The 18,633-nt window shown below is 40.0% G+C and overlaps 1 protein-coding gene across 1 annotated transcript; it reads right to left on the bottom strand.

Moving 5' to 3' along the window:
* Positions 1-7,121: 7,121 nt before the first annotated feature.
* hdc (histidine decarboxylase) lies at positions 7,122-16,201 on the bottom strand. The gene is made up of 12 exons (XM_036534682.1): positions 16,174-16,201; positions 15,511-15,683; positions 14,946-15,059; positions 14,416-14,538; positions 13,087-13,221; positions 12,393-12,536; positions 12,006-12,072; positions 9,615-9,777; positions 8,758-8,848; positions 8,420-8,518; positions 8,177-8,278; positions 7,122-7,883 (listed from the first exon to the last, which is right to left on the bottom strand). Exons 1-12 carry the CDS (start codon positions 16,199-16,201, stop codon positions 7,122-7,124), a joined length of 2,001 nt encoding a protein of 666 aa, XP_036390575.1.
* Between the last annotated feature and the right edge of the window lie 2,432 nt (positions 16,202-18,633).

The following is an 18,633-nucleotide window of genomic DNA, read 5'->3' as shown; positions in this document are numbered from 1 at the left end:
AGTGTCTGCTGGCAAAATATCGTAAAGCAAGGCACACTGTTCAACAGTGAGGGCATTACTCCAGCTAATCTTTAGATAGCCTATTGGAGACATTTGGCCCTAGAAGCCCACAAGATGAGAATCGATATCTTTCATAGAGAACATCATCAGGGTAAGCTAGAGGATTCTGACGGTCTCTAAACACCCTCGCCCTGCGGAGTGAGCCTCTCACAATCCGTGCGCCAATGTCGACTGGGTCTTCCAAATGTGCCGCCATTTTTCTTGACAAGATTTTGGGCGGAAGGGGCAGAGCTTATATAGGGTAACATCGAGTTAACCACGAAGATAACCTGCTCGGAGCAGTTTAGAGATGCAGCATAAATTGCCATGACAACATACCTCAGGTAAAACTTATCCACCTTTCGCAGTACGGGTTAATCAGGAAGTTACACCCAACGTCACAAAGTTAGTCCTGAAGTTACCTGGATAAACCAGTCACCTCGTTTCGTAGTACAGCCCTCTGTTCCTGTTGGTTATCAAACTCTGCCTGTTCCAAATTACTCTTTTGCTACCGACTAGGACTGTTTTTCTCACTTCGATTTTTGCCTGTGTGTTTTGGACCCATCATTAAAGATAAATCTTTTCAAACTACCCATATTGTCTATGTCTGGGTCCTTTCCCTGCAAACTCTGACAACATGAGACAATGCTCCTCATTTAAGAACATGAGAGGGGTCAGATGTAATGTATTCAGCCAATCTGAGTATGCTCTTCATGTTAGAGTTTTGGAATGTTTGCTCAACTGATAGTAAGGCATAGGCCTACACTCTGGAGTATAAATATCATAGCTTTCAGTATCACAGACAGGCAGTTATATCAAATGGGCACATCATACTGTATGACATTTTGGATAGTGGAAGAGAATAAAAATAAAATCTTGCTGTCTAAAATGTAGGATAGTCTGTCTCGTCAAATGTTTCAATATTTTCCGAAAATGTTAAGATTTAAGACTTGTAGTTCGTTTTGTAGTCCACTTTTCGAACGACATATCCAAAAGAGCAATGCAAGGGGAACGTCCTGACAAATGCCACCAACTCACCCGTTTGTGATGCACTTTTAAAGGGTAAGACATTAAAGAATCTGGTTGTATATTATCAGCACATCTGAATCAAACTAACGTGCATTAAAGCATGTTAGTGGATTATCCCCCACTAAATTAGTAGATTTAGGGAACGTTAGATAACAGAGTAGGCTAGGATACTGGATAAAGTTAGCAACACATTAACTACGAACAGCCTATTAATATGATTACCTTGCATATTTTTGTTGTTGTAATCTTTAGGGATAGTAAGATTGCTCCTGCTGACTTGAGCCAATCGTTTTTTCTCCTCTCCGTGTCAGTGGGGAAACCATACATTTGTACTCCTTTCTCCGAGCAATTGGAGCATCCCCATGCAGCACAGCAAACCATGGTGGAGACTATATGCAAGGACAACACGGTGGAAAGGACACAGACAAACTGCTTGACATGCTATTCATGTTTCTGAGTTTATTAGAGATGTATTTAATGAATTCATGACAATCATTGATAGTCACCTGTCGGTCTCATTCTGTCCTATCTGTCATAAAGATTACATTAGTCATTAAATCATTAAGAGCTACAGATTGTACAGCTTAGGCAGGGTAATTATTTTTATGATTAAACAGGTGTGAGCTTGGCAACAATCGTGTATAGGAAAGGCCAAATATGGAATGAGAATGATGCCAGAATGAAAGACAATGGTGTACAGAAAATGTGTTATGAAACTGAAGGAGGGGGTAAGAGCATAAAAGAAAGATGTATTTTGGGGGATTTTCCAACTGCTTGGGGGGACTGCTTGGGGTTATGGCTGATGACGCTACTGCTCCGCGCAGACCAGCCCGGTTTACTGTACGTGATTGATCACCATACATGCAATAAACCTAATTACATCAGACTCTTGAGAATGATACTTGTTCTTTACTGGTCACTGGAATTCACGTTCTGTAATTATTAAAAAGGTATGTATAAATTATATAACTTCGAATTGTTACAGCACAAGTGTGGAGGGAGCCTCCAGTCCGACTGGCCTAGACTGGGAGAGGTTTTCCACCACACAAAGTATCTTTTTGCTTAAACATCAAGATGTTTCTGACTCTGTAGATATGTCTCAAAGGCTTCGGGCGTTTTTCATCATTCAAAATCATGGGCTAACAATCAGTCCAATTAGCTAGCTAGCTGGTTAGCTATGCTACCTAACATTACACTGGCCTACACTGACTGACACCCTGTAGGTCTTATCCCTCTTGCTCACCCTGACCAAACCGGTAATATGGCCCTCAAAACAACTGAATTACTCCACATGCCCTGATTTATAATGGTCTTCACTCCGCAAGAATATAGCTAAGCGACACCGTTGCTGCTAACGATGAGCTTGCTATTGCTGATAGTACTAAAGACAAGCTTGCAAGTTAGCTGCTATAGCGATAGTTGATAGTGATGATTAGCCACATTCTAGCTAGCAAGGCCGGAGAGCGGGAATAAGAAGGCTCCGTGGTTTCATGGGATGTGTAGTTTTTAGCCCGTGGTTGTACTAGCATATGAGATTTTTTCAAAAATCAAATTACGTAAAATTTAGCTCAAAACAATTAAAATAAACAATATAAGTCGCAAGTTGGGATCATAATATATAATCCGGAAATCGATGGTAAGACATAAATCACTAGAAGTACTTTAAAAATGCGTTTTAAAAAATGTCTATGACTAAAATGAATGGGGAATTCCACTGCTGACACCAGTGTGACCACCTCAGCACCAGAGCCATGGCTCTGCTCGGCACTATAGGCGAATGCTAGGGGCGCTCCAAATCAAAATTTTAACTTTTTCTGTTTTTACTAATAATATTTTAACAGTATTATTTTGAAATATTTCAAAAGCCCACAACAACACAACTACTATTTTCTGCGTTGCTCGCAGCATCACCCCGGCGCATCGCCACTTTGTTGTGGGATGGGCGAGTCATCTGAGCTAGTGACCGTGAAACGTGATACGATTAGGCTAACATCAGTAGCGTAATCATGTCAAAAAGACCGAAGCCCTCTGGTGCCCAGGGAAGAAAAAAAATAAGACGAGAGGAGGAAAAACGGGAAGCAGACAGAGGTAATGTGATGAATGAATAGTTTATCTATTGCATAGTAATACTAGTTACCGTTGGAGCAGGGTGTTACTAGCTTACTTTGGACGTTAGTAATGTTCGCTAATTTAATAAATATCTAGAATTAACGTCAGTTACTCCCATCTTAAATTCATAGGGAAAGTTGGAAAGACTATTCGGGTGTTTGGGGAATAACCTACAACATAATTTTGAGAAATACACTTTTTCTTCACACGTTCGTGTGCTGCACGAACCACCCACTGTCTGCCTCAAGAAACCAGGCATACATTTTTATTGACATCTTAGTCTAGTTAGCAAACGTTAGCCCTTCTTGGAATAGTCAATTAAAATGATTTTCCTTTTCCATCCCCTTTTGTAATTAGGGGCCAAGCACCGAAGGTGCTAGGCACCTATTGTAATTGTTAGAATTTTTCACTATTATACTTTCTCCCATGGGAGTCTATGGCAGCCCATAGAACCCCTTGGTGGATTTTTATGAAATTTGGTACGTTGATAGAGGACAGTCCAAAGTATCCAGGCCTCAAATTTGGGGTCAATCCATCTATCTCTGTAGCGCCACCAACAGGATAAACTTCAAGGTACATTTTTGCTTATAACTTTTGAACCGTTTATCCTAGAGTTGTGATCTTTTTTCCCGTGAATCCTTGGGTCATGACGATTTGAATGCACCCATTGGCGCATATTGGATTTTCCTCCATTTTGAATTATTCAAAAAACCTACTTTGGCGAACTAGTCCTAGGCCGTTGATCCTATCACCACCAAATTTGGTGTGTATCATCTACAGATGGGTTCTGACCAAAGGTTATTCAAAAGATTTTGCTAGGGCAAATGATGTGGCTGCTGTCGTCCAATGAATTTCCATGCCGAAGACACCAAAACAGGAAGTGAACCATATGTCAGCAATGCTTGGTTAGAGTGATGCCAAACTTGGTATACTTTATTGCCAGGGGGAATATTGGGTACCCACCAAGTTTCATGAAATTTGGCCATATGGGGGCGCTATACCAGAAAAACAGAAAAAAAAATCAAATGCCTATAGCTTTGGAACCAAAGCAGATGTTTCAACCAAATTTCTTGTGCATCATCACAGTGAAGGACCCTAGCTGGCAAAGCATGAAACCTGTGTGTTGGCCATTTTGTTTCTCGGCCATCTTGGTATTATCATTTTTTCAATGGTTTTCTATGGCAGGCCAAGCAAATTTCAGAATACATTTTTGCTTATTACTTTTGAAACATTTGTCCTAGAGTTGTGATCCTTATTTCCGCTGAATCCCTGGGTCATGATGAATTGAATAGACTCATAAACTGTAATGGATTTTTGAAAAATAAAAATTCTGTTTTTCGAAAAAACCTACTTTTGCGAACTAGTCCTAGACCGTTGATCCTATCATCATATGCAGGACAGGGGGGCTCCATGAGTAGGATTGAGAAACACTGCAGTCTGGCCAAAAAGCAGATATCTCAACTAAATTTCTTGTGCTTCATCAAAGTTAAGGACCCTAACTGGGAACTTATGAAACCTCCACATCAGCCATTTTGTGTTTCATCCATCTTCGATTTTGTCAAAAACACATTTAACCACCTCCTCCTAGAGTTATGGCACAGTGAGGTTTTGTGTATTACCTCTTTGGACCATTGTCTTTAACAGATGTTAATGGATAGTTGCCAGGTTGAACAATGTGGCTGCAGTGTACCCACAATTTCGCCCGTGGAGTCGCCATAAAGGAAGAGTGGCCATATCGCTGCAACGCTTTTGTTCATTGGCATAAAAGTTGATACACATGCTTACAATTAGGCCTGGGTGAAACTAAGTTTAGTGAAATTTGGTCACTTTGGGGTGCTATACTGAAAAACGGGTTTAAACACCCATGTGTCCATGTACTTAGTTTTTAATGACATTTTGTTCTAATAGACATCACAAGGCACAGACCACACAAAGAAAAGCAGATATTGTGACCAGTTTTTTGTAGGTCATTACATATCAGGTCCTAACTGGAAAATGAACAAATAGTTCAGTGTCCAAATGGCATGGCCGCTAAGATACAATCAGTTTGTAGCACTTAAAATAGGCACATCTCCTGCACCTTTTGACCTATTGCCACAACTAATACACTAAATACTGTTGAAGAAACACTTGGACTTTCCATATTGGCTTGAATGTTAGACAGCGTTTTTTTTTTTTTCTACTTCAGAAATTACATCTGAAAAGTGGGGTTGTCTTAGTGGGGGGCAGTGCGGTGGTGCAAATGGGTAGCAGTACTGCCTAACATTATGGAGGTTTCAAGTTCGGGGTGCGTCTGCATTCAGTTTGTACCTTGTCCCTGTGTTCATGTGGCTTTCCTCTGGGTATTCTGCTTTTCTACCACAGTCCAAACACATTCAGGTAATGTCAATTGGACATGCTATATTGCCCATAGGTGTGAGTGTAAGAGTGGGTGTCAATGTGTCTGTTAAGCCTGTGATGGATTGGTGTCTTGGTCAGGGGTTGTTCTCATTAGTTGTCTACCTGGTGGCCCTGAGGTGCTTGGCCCCTTCATTGCTGCTTGCAGCTATGTTTAATAGTAAGGCTGGGAGATAAAACGATAACAATAATTATCACGATATAATTTTTCTTGATAGAAATATAACAAATGTGCAATGTGGTGGAAGAGGGTTCCACTCTACTACATGGATGAGAAAGGAGAGAGCTATATACCAATGATACATGAGATTCAAGAACATTAAGTTGTAAAATCAAAATGTAAACATTATAAACAGTGCATGGCTACCATATAAATTACTCTAGGAAACTATGAGCCGGGTAATTGTGTCTTTTGTGGTAATGGAGGTATATCTACTTGTGGGATTATCAACTTGTCTCAGGGAATGGATATGCTTTCACACATTTTTGGCATCATTAGCTATTATCAGATTCTCATTATTTATATGGTGCAACACTACAGAAAATAAATTTAAATAAATACAATTTAATAAATAGAGGATTTCTAATATGATTCACATATAACAGTCTGTGACATCTTGACAATAGTTTTATATAATGACAATAAAATGACTGAAAACCACCAAGAATGCCACATGGGGAGATATGAGTCATAGTCTCATGTTTTCTATCATTTATTATTGAAAACCTCACAAAAATATATAGTTCATGAAAGTAACTACAGTATGCACTTCAGCTCACTATCCAGTTTATCAATACAGCCTATCTATGAAAGATTGAACTCCACCCTAAAAACAAACCAGATTTCTAATATTGCCATACTTATAATAGGGGTTTGAGAAGTAAACTCTCTTCAAATGTACTGATCTGCAGTTTACACAATGATGATACAGACCCTGAGTGGCTTAGACATGCTTCTGCTGGTGTTGGCATTGGAAATTTGAGTACATTACCATGTTCTTGACAATATGTAGTTAAAGAAGACTGGGATGTAATTTTCTCAATTGAGGCTGAACTGGTACAAACACACACCTGAAATCAGATTTTTGTTTTTGATTTTGGGGCTGGATTTTATTTATGTTTGAGTTTTTATTTTTCTGAACTTACCAAGACACATTAAAACAGTCTGCTTCCAGTCACCTTCCCCTTGTTTATGTAGCTTTATTGTATGGGACACGGTTTGGCACTTGTGTACTTGTAGAAGGGGCTGACGCATGTTCAGATGTGGTCAGTTGTGTTCTGTATGTACTGTCCTTCATGCAGCTTTAGTAGATGCACTTTGTCTATGTTTTTAATGAAATGCTTTGGATAGGACCATCTGTCAAATGACAAAATGTAAATGTATCATGGTAAAACAGATTAAAATCTCAAAGGAAATAAACACTCAGGGATGAAAAAAATGTATCCTTCCTGAGGGTATTGCTCTAACATCTAGTCTTGTTTCTTTATTTCAAAGCACTCTGAATAACAAGTGACTGGGGTACATTTCAGACCACAGTGGAGAAAGATTAGCCCTGGTTTTTTAGGCAGGGCAGGGCAGAGTTCACCTTGCTGCAGGTGAACCAGGGCATGTGGAAAATCTGCAGACCCCTGAAGGAGCAGCACGGCTGCTGGGGGCCACACTGGGAGAAGCTGGGGACACTGTAGAACTTGGTCAGCTTCTTCAGGGCTCGCTTCTCTAGTAGGATCACGTTCTCCGGGATCTTGGAGAGGAGGCTGTCCTTGGCAGCTGGAGACACTCTTGCCGGCCCCTCCCTGGAGAGGAGTCTCAGGACACTGGCATCCCGAGGGCCTGTGAGTGGCTCACCCGTGCAGCTCAGTGAGCGGGCGGTCCTCCTCTGGCTACGGCCAGAGACGAGGCTGGGGGTAGGATGCACCGGCTTTGACCATGGAGCTCCGGCAGGGGTGGGGGCAAAGACGTCGTCTGTGGACCGCTCGGTTTCAGGAGGTGGCACATGCTGGTCCTGTCCAACAGGCCGTCTCACTCCAAAGGAGACCTGTGTCTCGGCACTGCCATCACCTGCACTGGAATTCCTGCCTGGACCACTGACCAGCAGCCGGCCCTCATTGACACCAGTGGCCCGGGCCAGGATGGCAGCAGCTGTTTCCCGGATGGCGGCCCAGTCCCTGAGGATGTCATCCCGGGTGGTGAACTGGGATGTCACAGTGAAGCGAATGATCAGCTTGGTTTGGATGGCAGCCGGGATGAGGTACAGGGCACCCGATTTTGTCAAAGACTTCAAGAGCTCCTCTGTCTGAGCATTTCCGCCCTGTGAAGATAAGAAAGGTTTAACCTTTCCCCCCATTTCACTTTCTCTCTGACTCTTGCCCCCTTGCACCCATGTGGGGTTATTCACCTACAATGTTTAAGGTTCACTCAATAATCATTCACATGCTCAACACAGTTTATTGCACTAGCACCTTTGACACCAGCACACACACTGTCTCCTGCTGCCAACACTTGCAGTCAAATTAGATTTTTCTTTCCTCTTGCAACAGGTGTCAAAGAGTATATTCTGTGAAGAGTGCATTTCTCTCATGTCTGTATCACATCCAGACCTACCTTCAAACAGAACACCACTAGTCCCAGGTGTCTCTTTGCGGGAATTTCGAAATTAGGATCACTTCTTACCAGGGACTCAAAGAGCTTGGCCATATCTATGCTCTGAAATCACAGGAACAGGTGGCCAATCAATCACAAAACATGGACAGTTATACACGGTTCAGTTCAATTTCAGTTCAGTTCAAGGTTCACCACAAAAGGGGGGGTGCTATGTGAGGGAGACATATTCTGAGGACGCCTCACATGTCGGATGTGTGCCTGCAGGTTTTTCAACCCAAACGAACGCATGACAAACCACAGCTTCAGTGAACGGAAACGCCGACTCAGAGGAATCTGCCAGTGCTGAAGAAAAGACAGAAAAAATGAATAAGGACTGAACATAATGCAAAAGGTGTACAAATATGTGTTTGTGTGTGCATGTGTATGCATGTATTTTGCATACTGTGATTGTGTATATACATATGTATCTGAGCACATATTTACATTTTTGTGTGTATATAATGTAAATGTGTTTTTATGTATTTTTATACATATTCAACCGACAATATTAAACTAAAGCCTGAACAAAGAAAGCTTCGTACCATGAAATCCATGGCAGCATGGGAGTTCTCATGGCGGAGGTACACAGGGTCGACACTGAAAGTCTGTTGGAGCTTGTATTTATCCCTGACCCTGCAGTTCCAGGATGAAAACTGGGATTATTAACCCCTCTCCCCTTTTACCTTAAATATCAGTCCAACATTAGTGAGAATTATCACTGATATGTCAATCAAACTTCCAGAACAGTGAGTAAATATCAATCAATCAAATCTTATATAGCATATTCATTAAACATCAATATATTATTATTAATCATAGAAACTAACACATCAATCACATATTATCCAGCACTGCAACTAAATACCAGCCAATCTGAAATTATTTAGCATAGTTACTAAACATCAATAAATTAAACATTACCTAGAATAGCAACTAAACATTAACCAAATATTATCAAGCACATGACTAAATATGAATCAGATATCTTCTCCCTTAGAAACTAAACTTCAATTAAACATTGGGTAGCGCATTTACTAACTATCTATCAATCAAATAATTTCTCCATTAGCATCTACGCATCAATCAGTCAAACATTATCTAGCATGTTGACTAAACCTCATTCTATCAAATTTTTCTCCCTTAGCAGCAACATTATCGCACTGCTGTGCAAATTGATTGCAAGACAGATTGGAAAACAGAATTCTGAGCGATAGAAAAAGAAAATTAAATTCCAAACTGAAAAAATTAAATAAATCAAACAATTCTAATAATCCTTTATCTTTGTGGCATACCACATACCAGCTGTAAAAGATGCAGACTTCTTAAAATTCTTCTGCAAGATTATGAGAAAGAAATACACGAAGTATCGGTTGACGCGTGTGCAGTAATGCTCCCTCACCAGAAGGCGGTACAGTCAAAATGGACCATCATCCATTTGGAGGGATTAAAGACGAAAGAATCGGCAAATTCGATGCCTTTCAAGAATCCTCGCAGCTCGGGGCAAAGGAAGGCAGAGCCGGCGTACGCCGCATCGATGTGGAGCCACAGCCCCTCCTTGGCACCTGGGAGGAAAATGTACATGGTCATAATTACAACGGATCCAGTTCTGGGAAAATAACAGTAATTTTTACACTCTTCGGTTCAAAATGAGGAGGGTATGAGTGAAAACGCTTTCATTTCTACTGAGACTTACGGGATATGAAAGGCCCTACTCTGAGGAGCACGTTAGTTTTGGATATGCTTTTGATTACGCAAAATTTGAGTTAAACTCCGAAGATACATAACGATATATGTGTTCAACACTTACCACTACTTAATACTATTAATTCTCTAAATCAAATCACGGCTGCAAAGTATGATGTGCAAAGTAATGACCAAAGAAAATACGACGGACCATCTATTTCAAGAACATATCCACATACATTTTACAACTAATGACGCGTGCCTTCAGTTACAATTATAGCGCCAAACAAAGTGAACAACAAAATTTTACATTTAACGCTACCCACTTCCTTATATCCCTGAAATATTTCAGAGGGTTGCTGCAAACAGGTTCGTGTGAACTCCCCCCAAGCTGAACACCTCTCCAGAGCTTCTCTAGTACAAACATGTATTTTAATGTAGAATCAGTCCCAAATACCTAACCATTATTCATCGCCATAGCAAATCCTTTTAAGATGCAACAATAAGTTATAATGTGAATTATTACTTTTACATTTTTCAGCCGAGTTACAGCTGTATAAAACCTATCATAGTTTTCAAAGATTAATTTAGTTTTTCGTATAATAAAAATAAAATAGCTATATTGAAGTAATAGTCCAAAATGTACAAAAACAATTGTAACAATGGGACATTGTAATCATCTCCACACTGAAATATCTTACAGGGTTGGTCATCTGTTAGAATTAGGATGTTAGTGAGAAATGCCAGCCTTTTTAAAGGTATTATTTTGACAGCATTATTCAAGTGACAGGGATACTCTCGTGCCTGTGCTTGTCTTGTTCACTGTATGGTTGTAATTGATTTATTTGCATTATTTCCAGACCAATGACTTTGTTTAAATCAAAATAATATCCATTCTAAATGATGAGGTGCACAAAGGCAGAGCATTACAGCATGACATGCAGCCAAACAAAAAGGGAGTGAATTTTGAATGGGTGATCCTTATTTAAGGCATGCTCTTTAAAATAGGCAATCAAAAGTAGATTAGTTATAAAATAAATGTCAGTCCTCTTATGAACACAACAGGGTTTGCGTTATCTGGTAATTACTGGATTTTGCCTGGTATTTTAAAAACCGATAAATTAAATTAAACTAAATTAAAACCTTGCCGGTCAAATTGTCCGCTAATAATGCTCTTACAAAATAGCTATAATAAAGGCTATCCCTAAACAGGATATTTGTGTTTTGACAGTGAAACAGCCTTTTAACAGCCTACAGTACTTTTTTCCCTAAAAGGGTGCGCTCTTTTATTGCGCGATACTTGCTACTGGGCCCACTTCTCTCTGCAGGATCGAATTAAGACGCTGCTGTGAAGTCATCTGGAGGAGGAGAGAGTGACGCGGCTTATGCACATTGCAAGCTGCAAAGACCCATTGGACATGTTTGATTTCAAGTCGGCAGCAGTTGCCACAATGAAAAAAAGGAGAAAATAAAATGTCAATTGGCACTGTATAGACTACATTTGATGTACTGTTTTTAAAACAGGTTACAGATGTTAGGCCTACAGGTTACAGATGTTTCCTAGTAGTCTACCTTTTAGCAGCTAATGTTGAGGTTTTGCTCAATCGTTGCTGTTAGTTTTGCTTAACTCTTTCGCCTGTACGGTCACATCGGTGTGATTAGCTGTTTAGCACGTATGCTAAAAAGAGTGCGATTAGAACACTAGATTGGAAAAATATAGCTAATTTTACCTTTGAGGAAACAGCTATTTAACTTTAAAAAAAATATAGCAAATGCTAACTGGAAACTATGAGAAGCTTAATATCGCTAATGAAAAAATAACAAACCAGGTAACATAACACGCACACTACATAGCATAAAAAATAAGTTTGAAAGGGTTAATTGTTAGTGTTCAATAAATAATCAAACTGATTTGAGGTCGTTGTCATTCTTTCGTCAACCTAGGTGTACATTATATTTGCGTTTGTAACAGACTGTTATTGAAATGTGACTGGCAAGTTTCAAATTTGTCTGGTAAAATAAATTCTTTCCAGATACTCGACTGGCAAGAAAAAATCCTAGCGGAAACCCTGGAACACAATATATGAATATAAGAGATCAGACATACACACGGGCCCCAGCTCAGATAGACAGTCAAAGGAACACACTCCTGTAGTTCCCAGAGTGGCGCAGAGCTGAAACGACATATCCAGGAGCAAAGATTCACTTCATTTCTCAGCAAGTTTCAGTGTAGTGGTTTGAAAACCAGTACTGTAACCAGAAGGATGCAGTCTTCAGTCCCAGGTGGGGCATTACTCTTGTACAAGACGATGAACCTAAATTGACTCAGTAAATATCCAGCTGTGTACATGGACAACTGGCAAAATGTAAACCATGACAGTCTCCCTGAACAAGTATATCAGCTAAGCAATTTGTTAATAAAATATTAATAAGGTAAAATATGGTAGAAATACTAAAAATACAGGAGAGGGAATATTTGAGGTGTGTAACACACCAGAACTGGTACCAGACCCCTCTTCCTATCCTCCTCAGTGGCTCTCTGCAGAGTTTCACCACGCAGAGCAAACTGCTCATCCGTCGGCAGGAAACGGATTTTCACCAGTGAAATCAGGCCTGCCTTTTCCACTGAAGAGTGAGCCTGCAGGACCCAAAAAATTACAATCATATATTAACCAATAAGAAATTAAGGACAGCGTGACATACTGGCAAAGAAGCTGGCTTATAGGTTGGATCCCCAGACAAGCTGTTGTGCAGTTGAGAAAGTTACTTAGCTTGAATTACCTCAGTGGATATCACACTCTTTCAATGAATTGAATAATATACTAAACATGAAATCTGTAACAGTTCCCACCTCAGTGTGTCTCACAAACAAATAAATAATAATAATCAGTCTGACTCAGAGCCCCTCTTCAAATACACTAATTTTGCCCAGCACTGCTGCCTTGTCTCGGTGTAATTAGTTATTGCCTTTGTTGGATCCCTGTGTACCCTGTGGCATAGTGGTGAGGAGCAGGCTTGTAACTTAAAAGTTGCTGGCTTGATTCCCTAATGGGCCACTGCTGTTGTGTCTTTGGGCAAGGAGGCCTACTTCACCCCCAACTGCCTCAGTAAATATTTAGCTGTATTACTGTACATCAAGCTGTGTAAGTTGTAAAATAATGAAAGGGATTGGTTGAAAGTCTTCTCACCTGGTCAGAGGCGTAGGCAATCAGTCGGGAGTTGAGCATGGACTCATCTGCACCCACCTCAGAGACCTGAAGCTCCAGGATTTTGGCTTTTCGGGCTGCCAGCAGGGCAACTAAAGTACATTCACTCACTGTGCTCTGAGAGACAGAGACTAGTATTATACTTTTTCATTTATCCAGTTGTTATATTACACACTTATTTTATTTAGACAGGTGTGACAGTGTCAGAAAATAGCAATAGCCAATAGCAGTTAAACAGGTAAATTACAGTAAGATCAATACACTCAGTAGCTGCAACCACCTAAATATGAAGCAAGGACCCATGAGCTACAATAAAACAGAAGTTTGAAAACAGCTCTATTTTACTCAAAGTCATGAAGGAAATAAACAATGTCCTCACAATAAACCTACATCTGCCAGGCAATGAATGGGCGATGTTGCGGTTTCCACAAAGGATAATGGTGTTAACACCTGGGGCAGCAGTGTGGTGTAGTGGTAAGAAGCAGGGCTCATAACTGAAGGGTTGCAAGTTTGATTCCCTGCTGGGGCACTTCTACTGTACCCTTGGGCAAGATACTTAACCCAGATTGCCTCAGTAGATGCCCAGCTGTATAAATGGATATCATGTACACCTGTAACCTATGTAAGTCGCTCTGGGTAAGAGTGTCTACTAAATGACAATAATGCAACGTAATGTAGTGTAACACCTAAAATCCTAGAGAAGTTCTCTAGATGTGCCATCTTTCACACAGTTCAAAGTGCAGCAATATCCTACACTGTAAAAGAACTAAAAGAAGACCTAACAAAATGAAAACTAAGAGTAGTAGCCAACACATTATAAGAGCAGGTAGGTTAACAATAGTAGCTAACACATCCTAAAAGCAGGGTGGCTAATCAGGCTCAATAAACAGCAGGCAGGGATCTTTACACACTGTTAATACAACATCGACAGTTCAGATGTTGAACTGCTAAATAAGAATGTACTTCTCCTCTAAACATCACTCATGCACTCACTGTTTATGTTTTTGAAGCTTTAACCCTCAGGCTTGAACATCAAAAATACAACAATGAACGCTTGAGGAAAACTTAAGCAACAGCTCCACCTACTGGTTATTTAAAATAGTTGTCATTCTGATTTGTTCTAACGAGCCATGAAAGCTCTTAGTATAATCTCGACCGCAGAGACCTTACATGAACGCAGACAGTACACAGTTGTTCACGTTATGAATCACCAATGATGTCTACTATAACCCTGGACATTGTGGTGGTCATGTGGTGATACTACGTCCATGAGTCAAATGCCTTGCCAAGACCCAGGGGATGTGGCCATACCTGTAGAATCCCGCCGCCCCTGCTGTCTGGGTGGTGGTGGAGGAAGTGAGGGGGCAGCCCCATTGCCTTGGACAGCCAGTCCAGAACATTCATCTCCAGCTCTGTACAGGCAGGGCTGGATGCCTGCAAGATTCATCCACCAATCCAGGGATGGCAAATTATTTGAAATCCTAAATTGATTAATTAGCTTTACTGACTTTTTCATGAGTTCATCTTGTGTTAGAGTCTCTGTGGAAGTTCCTGACACAGGTATTAACATTTACTTTGGCATGACAACATCACGTAAAATTCAAGACAATTGTCAAACAATAAAAGTGTTCCAATAAACAGAAAAATTCAAGTGAACTAATAAATAACTAACAGTGATTTAAAACACACCATGAGACCACATTATGACATGTTTCTCTTATGCCGGTCTCTTACATACTGTATGTTTCAGAATATGAAAAAAACTTCTATTCACATCTATAACACATGTTCACTTCTTCAAAAATAGCCACTGCATTTTACAGTCATGATGGTGAGTTTACCCAGGTGAATCCGAGGCAGTTGATGGCATCAGCCAGCATGTCGCCCAACAAGGATGGCCAGGAGTTGAGTGCTGGAAAGTAGGCATGCATGTGAGGACTTTGCCAATGAACCACCTAGAAGACAACAAGATCCACTATTAACCTCAACCTCTCTCAACTCCTTCATCCTCAGCCCAGTGTACCCTTGATCTTATTCCAGTGTAAACTGTTTTCTACCTTACGCTCACTGTAAACTGCAAACGGCAAACTACTTCTGCATGCAACGTCTATTCCATGCTCAGTTATGAAATGCTGTACCACAAACACTTGTGTGCAAAATATCTTGTGCCCTAAGAACATCCAACTACAATAGAGGAGCCTGGCTTGCATTCAAGAGTATGTTATGAGGATATTACAGTTACATTTTCTTTTTTCCCCCTTTTTAAATTAAACTTTTTAAGTTAAATTAAAGTTCAGCACTCAGGAAAGCACATTTAATTTTGTCTGTGGCTTAAAAAAAGAAAAAAATTAAAATAATCTGAAGCAGTTTTTCAGGAATTTGCATTATAAAAAGTTGTATGCATACCCCTGGCATTATTATTTTCTCAATGTCATTAAAAATATTTTCCCAGTTTTCAGGCTCCACAGGTGCGCTCTCTGGGAGCAGACTCCGCATGTACCCTGGCTGGACATCAGGGATGACGCGTCTCTCTCTGATCTTGGACAGATATTCCGTGATGTAATTGACAAGCTCTTTACCTGGAGGGTGGAATGCATTACAGTTGAAATAACAAATTGATGAGCAATGCAGGTGGCAGGCACAATAGCACTGTGATTTGAAGGGAAAGTGATCCAAAATGCCCACTGAAAGAGGCTTGAATTTTTGCGATGGACAGCATGTCAGCACAGTGAAAACACAACCAGTACTGGATCAGCTGTGCACCCAGTAATAATTGTGTGTGGGCTTGTGATGCATATTGTATGTATGTGATGCATATTGTATGTATGTGAAGTGCCCAGTCTGAATTTGAAGACATAGGCTTGAGGGGCCACTTCATTTTGTCCCAAATTACACTACACCTGCAATCTAATTTGCAAGATAATCATTTACTAACAAAATGAATATAAATTGGTAAAACGGAATCACTTGTTCAGATTTGTTACACAGATAAGTGGCTGCACTATGCCTATGATACACTGGAATGAGTTCCATACAGGCACACAGAAAAGGAAAATGATTGCACCCTACCTCTGCGATTATACTCCCCAGCCTGCATATTCAGTAGTGCACTTTCAGCTCTGTGATGTGATGTGCTGCGTAAATGCCCTGTGGGGTGGTGCTCCTCTTTACTGTTGTGAATGAGAAGGCTCACAAGACTTTATAGAGCCACCCTATTCCCAGACCACGCCCCCCTCCCCCTTCACCTAACGTCTAATTTCATGACGCAAAAGGAATTTCATTCTGCTGCCTCTAAGCATTAGCAGCACACTGTCCTGCTCAGCGTCCTATTACACGAAGGGGACAATGTCACCAAGATGTAATACGTTCAAGGGTTATGCAATTTGTCAACCATTTCCACCCAAACGCGGCCACACTTCACTTTGTCCACTGGTATTACTTTTGTATTTAAATTACATTTGATCATTAGTAGCATTTTCCTTTCTTGTCAGATGTGTCCTCACTTGTGCCAGTTATCAACAGTTAAAACCCGGTTATTATTGTAACACGGTGCCACTCAGGAACACACAATGTTTTTGTGCAGTCAATATGCCAGGCTGTTTTGTGATATCCTAAAGTTACGAAGACATTGAGGTGTAAACATTAATATGTTTAAACACAGAGTTTAAAAGTTGATACATTATATTTTTACATTTTTAAAGAGTGTGATAGACGGATCCATTGCTACATCAATATTAAGTAAAAAAATTAATTAATTTGTTGTCCAAAGTTTGTACAATGGAAATTGTTGCAAAAACAGTGCTGTCCAGAGGAAAACCAAATACCAGGAACCCCAAGGCTAGGGTTTTTTCATTGGGCAAAAAATTGAAATTTATTTGTGGATCCCAGGAAAGTGACTGATTCCTGGAAAACAGTGAAATATTAACAGCACAATGATGTGAAAATGAGGTGGGATCAGGCAGGCCATGAGGGGAAATTTTTGTCCCAAAGTGGCAGGTGGATAGCATTAGTTTTACAGGGATGCGATGGTTCAGATGTATTGTTCATTGAAGCATGATACATCCTAATCAGCAGAGGGCAAGGATGTTTCTCAGATGGCATGAGGAATGTCAATTTGGATGTCATGTTTGATGGGGCAGTGCTCCACTTTTTAGCATCAGCTGAGATAAACTATAGCAACATAAAAAAGGAGGTGTGCAGTAACAAAGGGACCCATAAACATCAAGGTGACCAAAAACCATACCACCCCATTCAGAGTATGTACCTGCTAAAAACACGTCCAACCAGACATTACTTCACAGTTCCTACCACCGGAAATATCATATAGCTAAAGGCATGAGGGCATTTTAAATAGTGATTTGAATACTGCCATCAAAATATGTTACAAAATGCCAATGTTTTCAAGACAAAGATGGGAAGCACTGTATATCTGTTTGGCCTGTAACTGAATAGAATGCGTCTCATGGGATCAAAACTCAAAACAACTCTTGTTTGTTGTAGGTGTGTAATATCTATAAATGATACCATTTGCAAAAATAAGTAAATAAATGAAATAAATGGAATCACGGAGAACATTAAATATTGACTTAAACCGGAAAAAAATCAAACATCTCTCTTTTGCCACTATAAACAGCGTGTGGGAAAATGCACATGTGTCTGTGCTTGTTGAAGAGATACAAGGGACTTGGACAATCTCGGGAGAATTGAAATGGCCATAAGGAGACAGTGCTTGTTTGTTTTGCATTGTATTAATCACCCATGGTGTTGGAGGCTCCGCCTGCATTTGATTCAATGTTATTGGCATAATCGGTATGACGTACCTGTAGGGAACAAGGATGACATTGTGAAAGATAATAATCCAATGATGATCTCAAGTGCTTTATAAATTGAGCTCTTATTTTCTATAAAAAGTTGGCTTTTAAGTTAAGAGTGAAATAAGAGGGTTTCATCCTGTCATGTTTTACATTTATTTACATTTACATTTATTTATTTAGCAGACGCTTTTATCCAAAGCGACTTACAAAAGTGCATACAGTAAGTATAGTGACAGTACGGGGACAGGATGTGTACAGTTCCACAATGAGATAGTTCTCAGCTGAGAGCAAGGTCTGTTTAAGGACACAGTACTATCAGATTTGTACAATTACAGCCTATAGGGCTATAGGGATTTATATCTTAAATATGAAATTGTAATTGTTTAATTGTTTTGCTTTCTTTACAGGAAACAGTTAAGCAAGTTTCATGAAACACATGTACATAAATGTTAATATTACCTCATTACCAGTAACTACATGTCAGTGTGCACACATTTGCAGAAACAGTACTGCCACCCAAAATATCAATGTAAGTATTATGCAAATTTACAACTAGCAGTTTTGCCACATTACAATTTTTTAAGTAAGTTGGACTTATTTCATTGAATGTCTGTCTCAGAAAAATACTGGATAAAAGCACACACAAGAACTATTTTTAAGGAATGCTACGCAGTGTTTCCACAGTAGTCTTTGAAAACTGTGGTGTGACAAACAG

This window comes from Megalops cyprinoides, chromosome 8 (genome assembly GCF_013368585.1).
Source record: "Megalops cyprinoides isolate fMegCyp1 chromosome 8, fMegCyp1.pri, whole genome shotgun sequence".
In the NCBI taxonomy this organism is placed as follows: domain Eukaryota; kingdom Metazoa; phylum Chordata; class Actinopteri; order Elopiformes; family Megalopidae; genus Megalops; species Megalops cyprinoides.
This window is presented reverse-complemented; position numbering and strand designations above follow the sequence as displayed.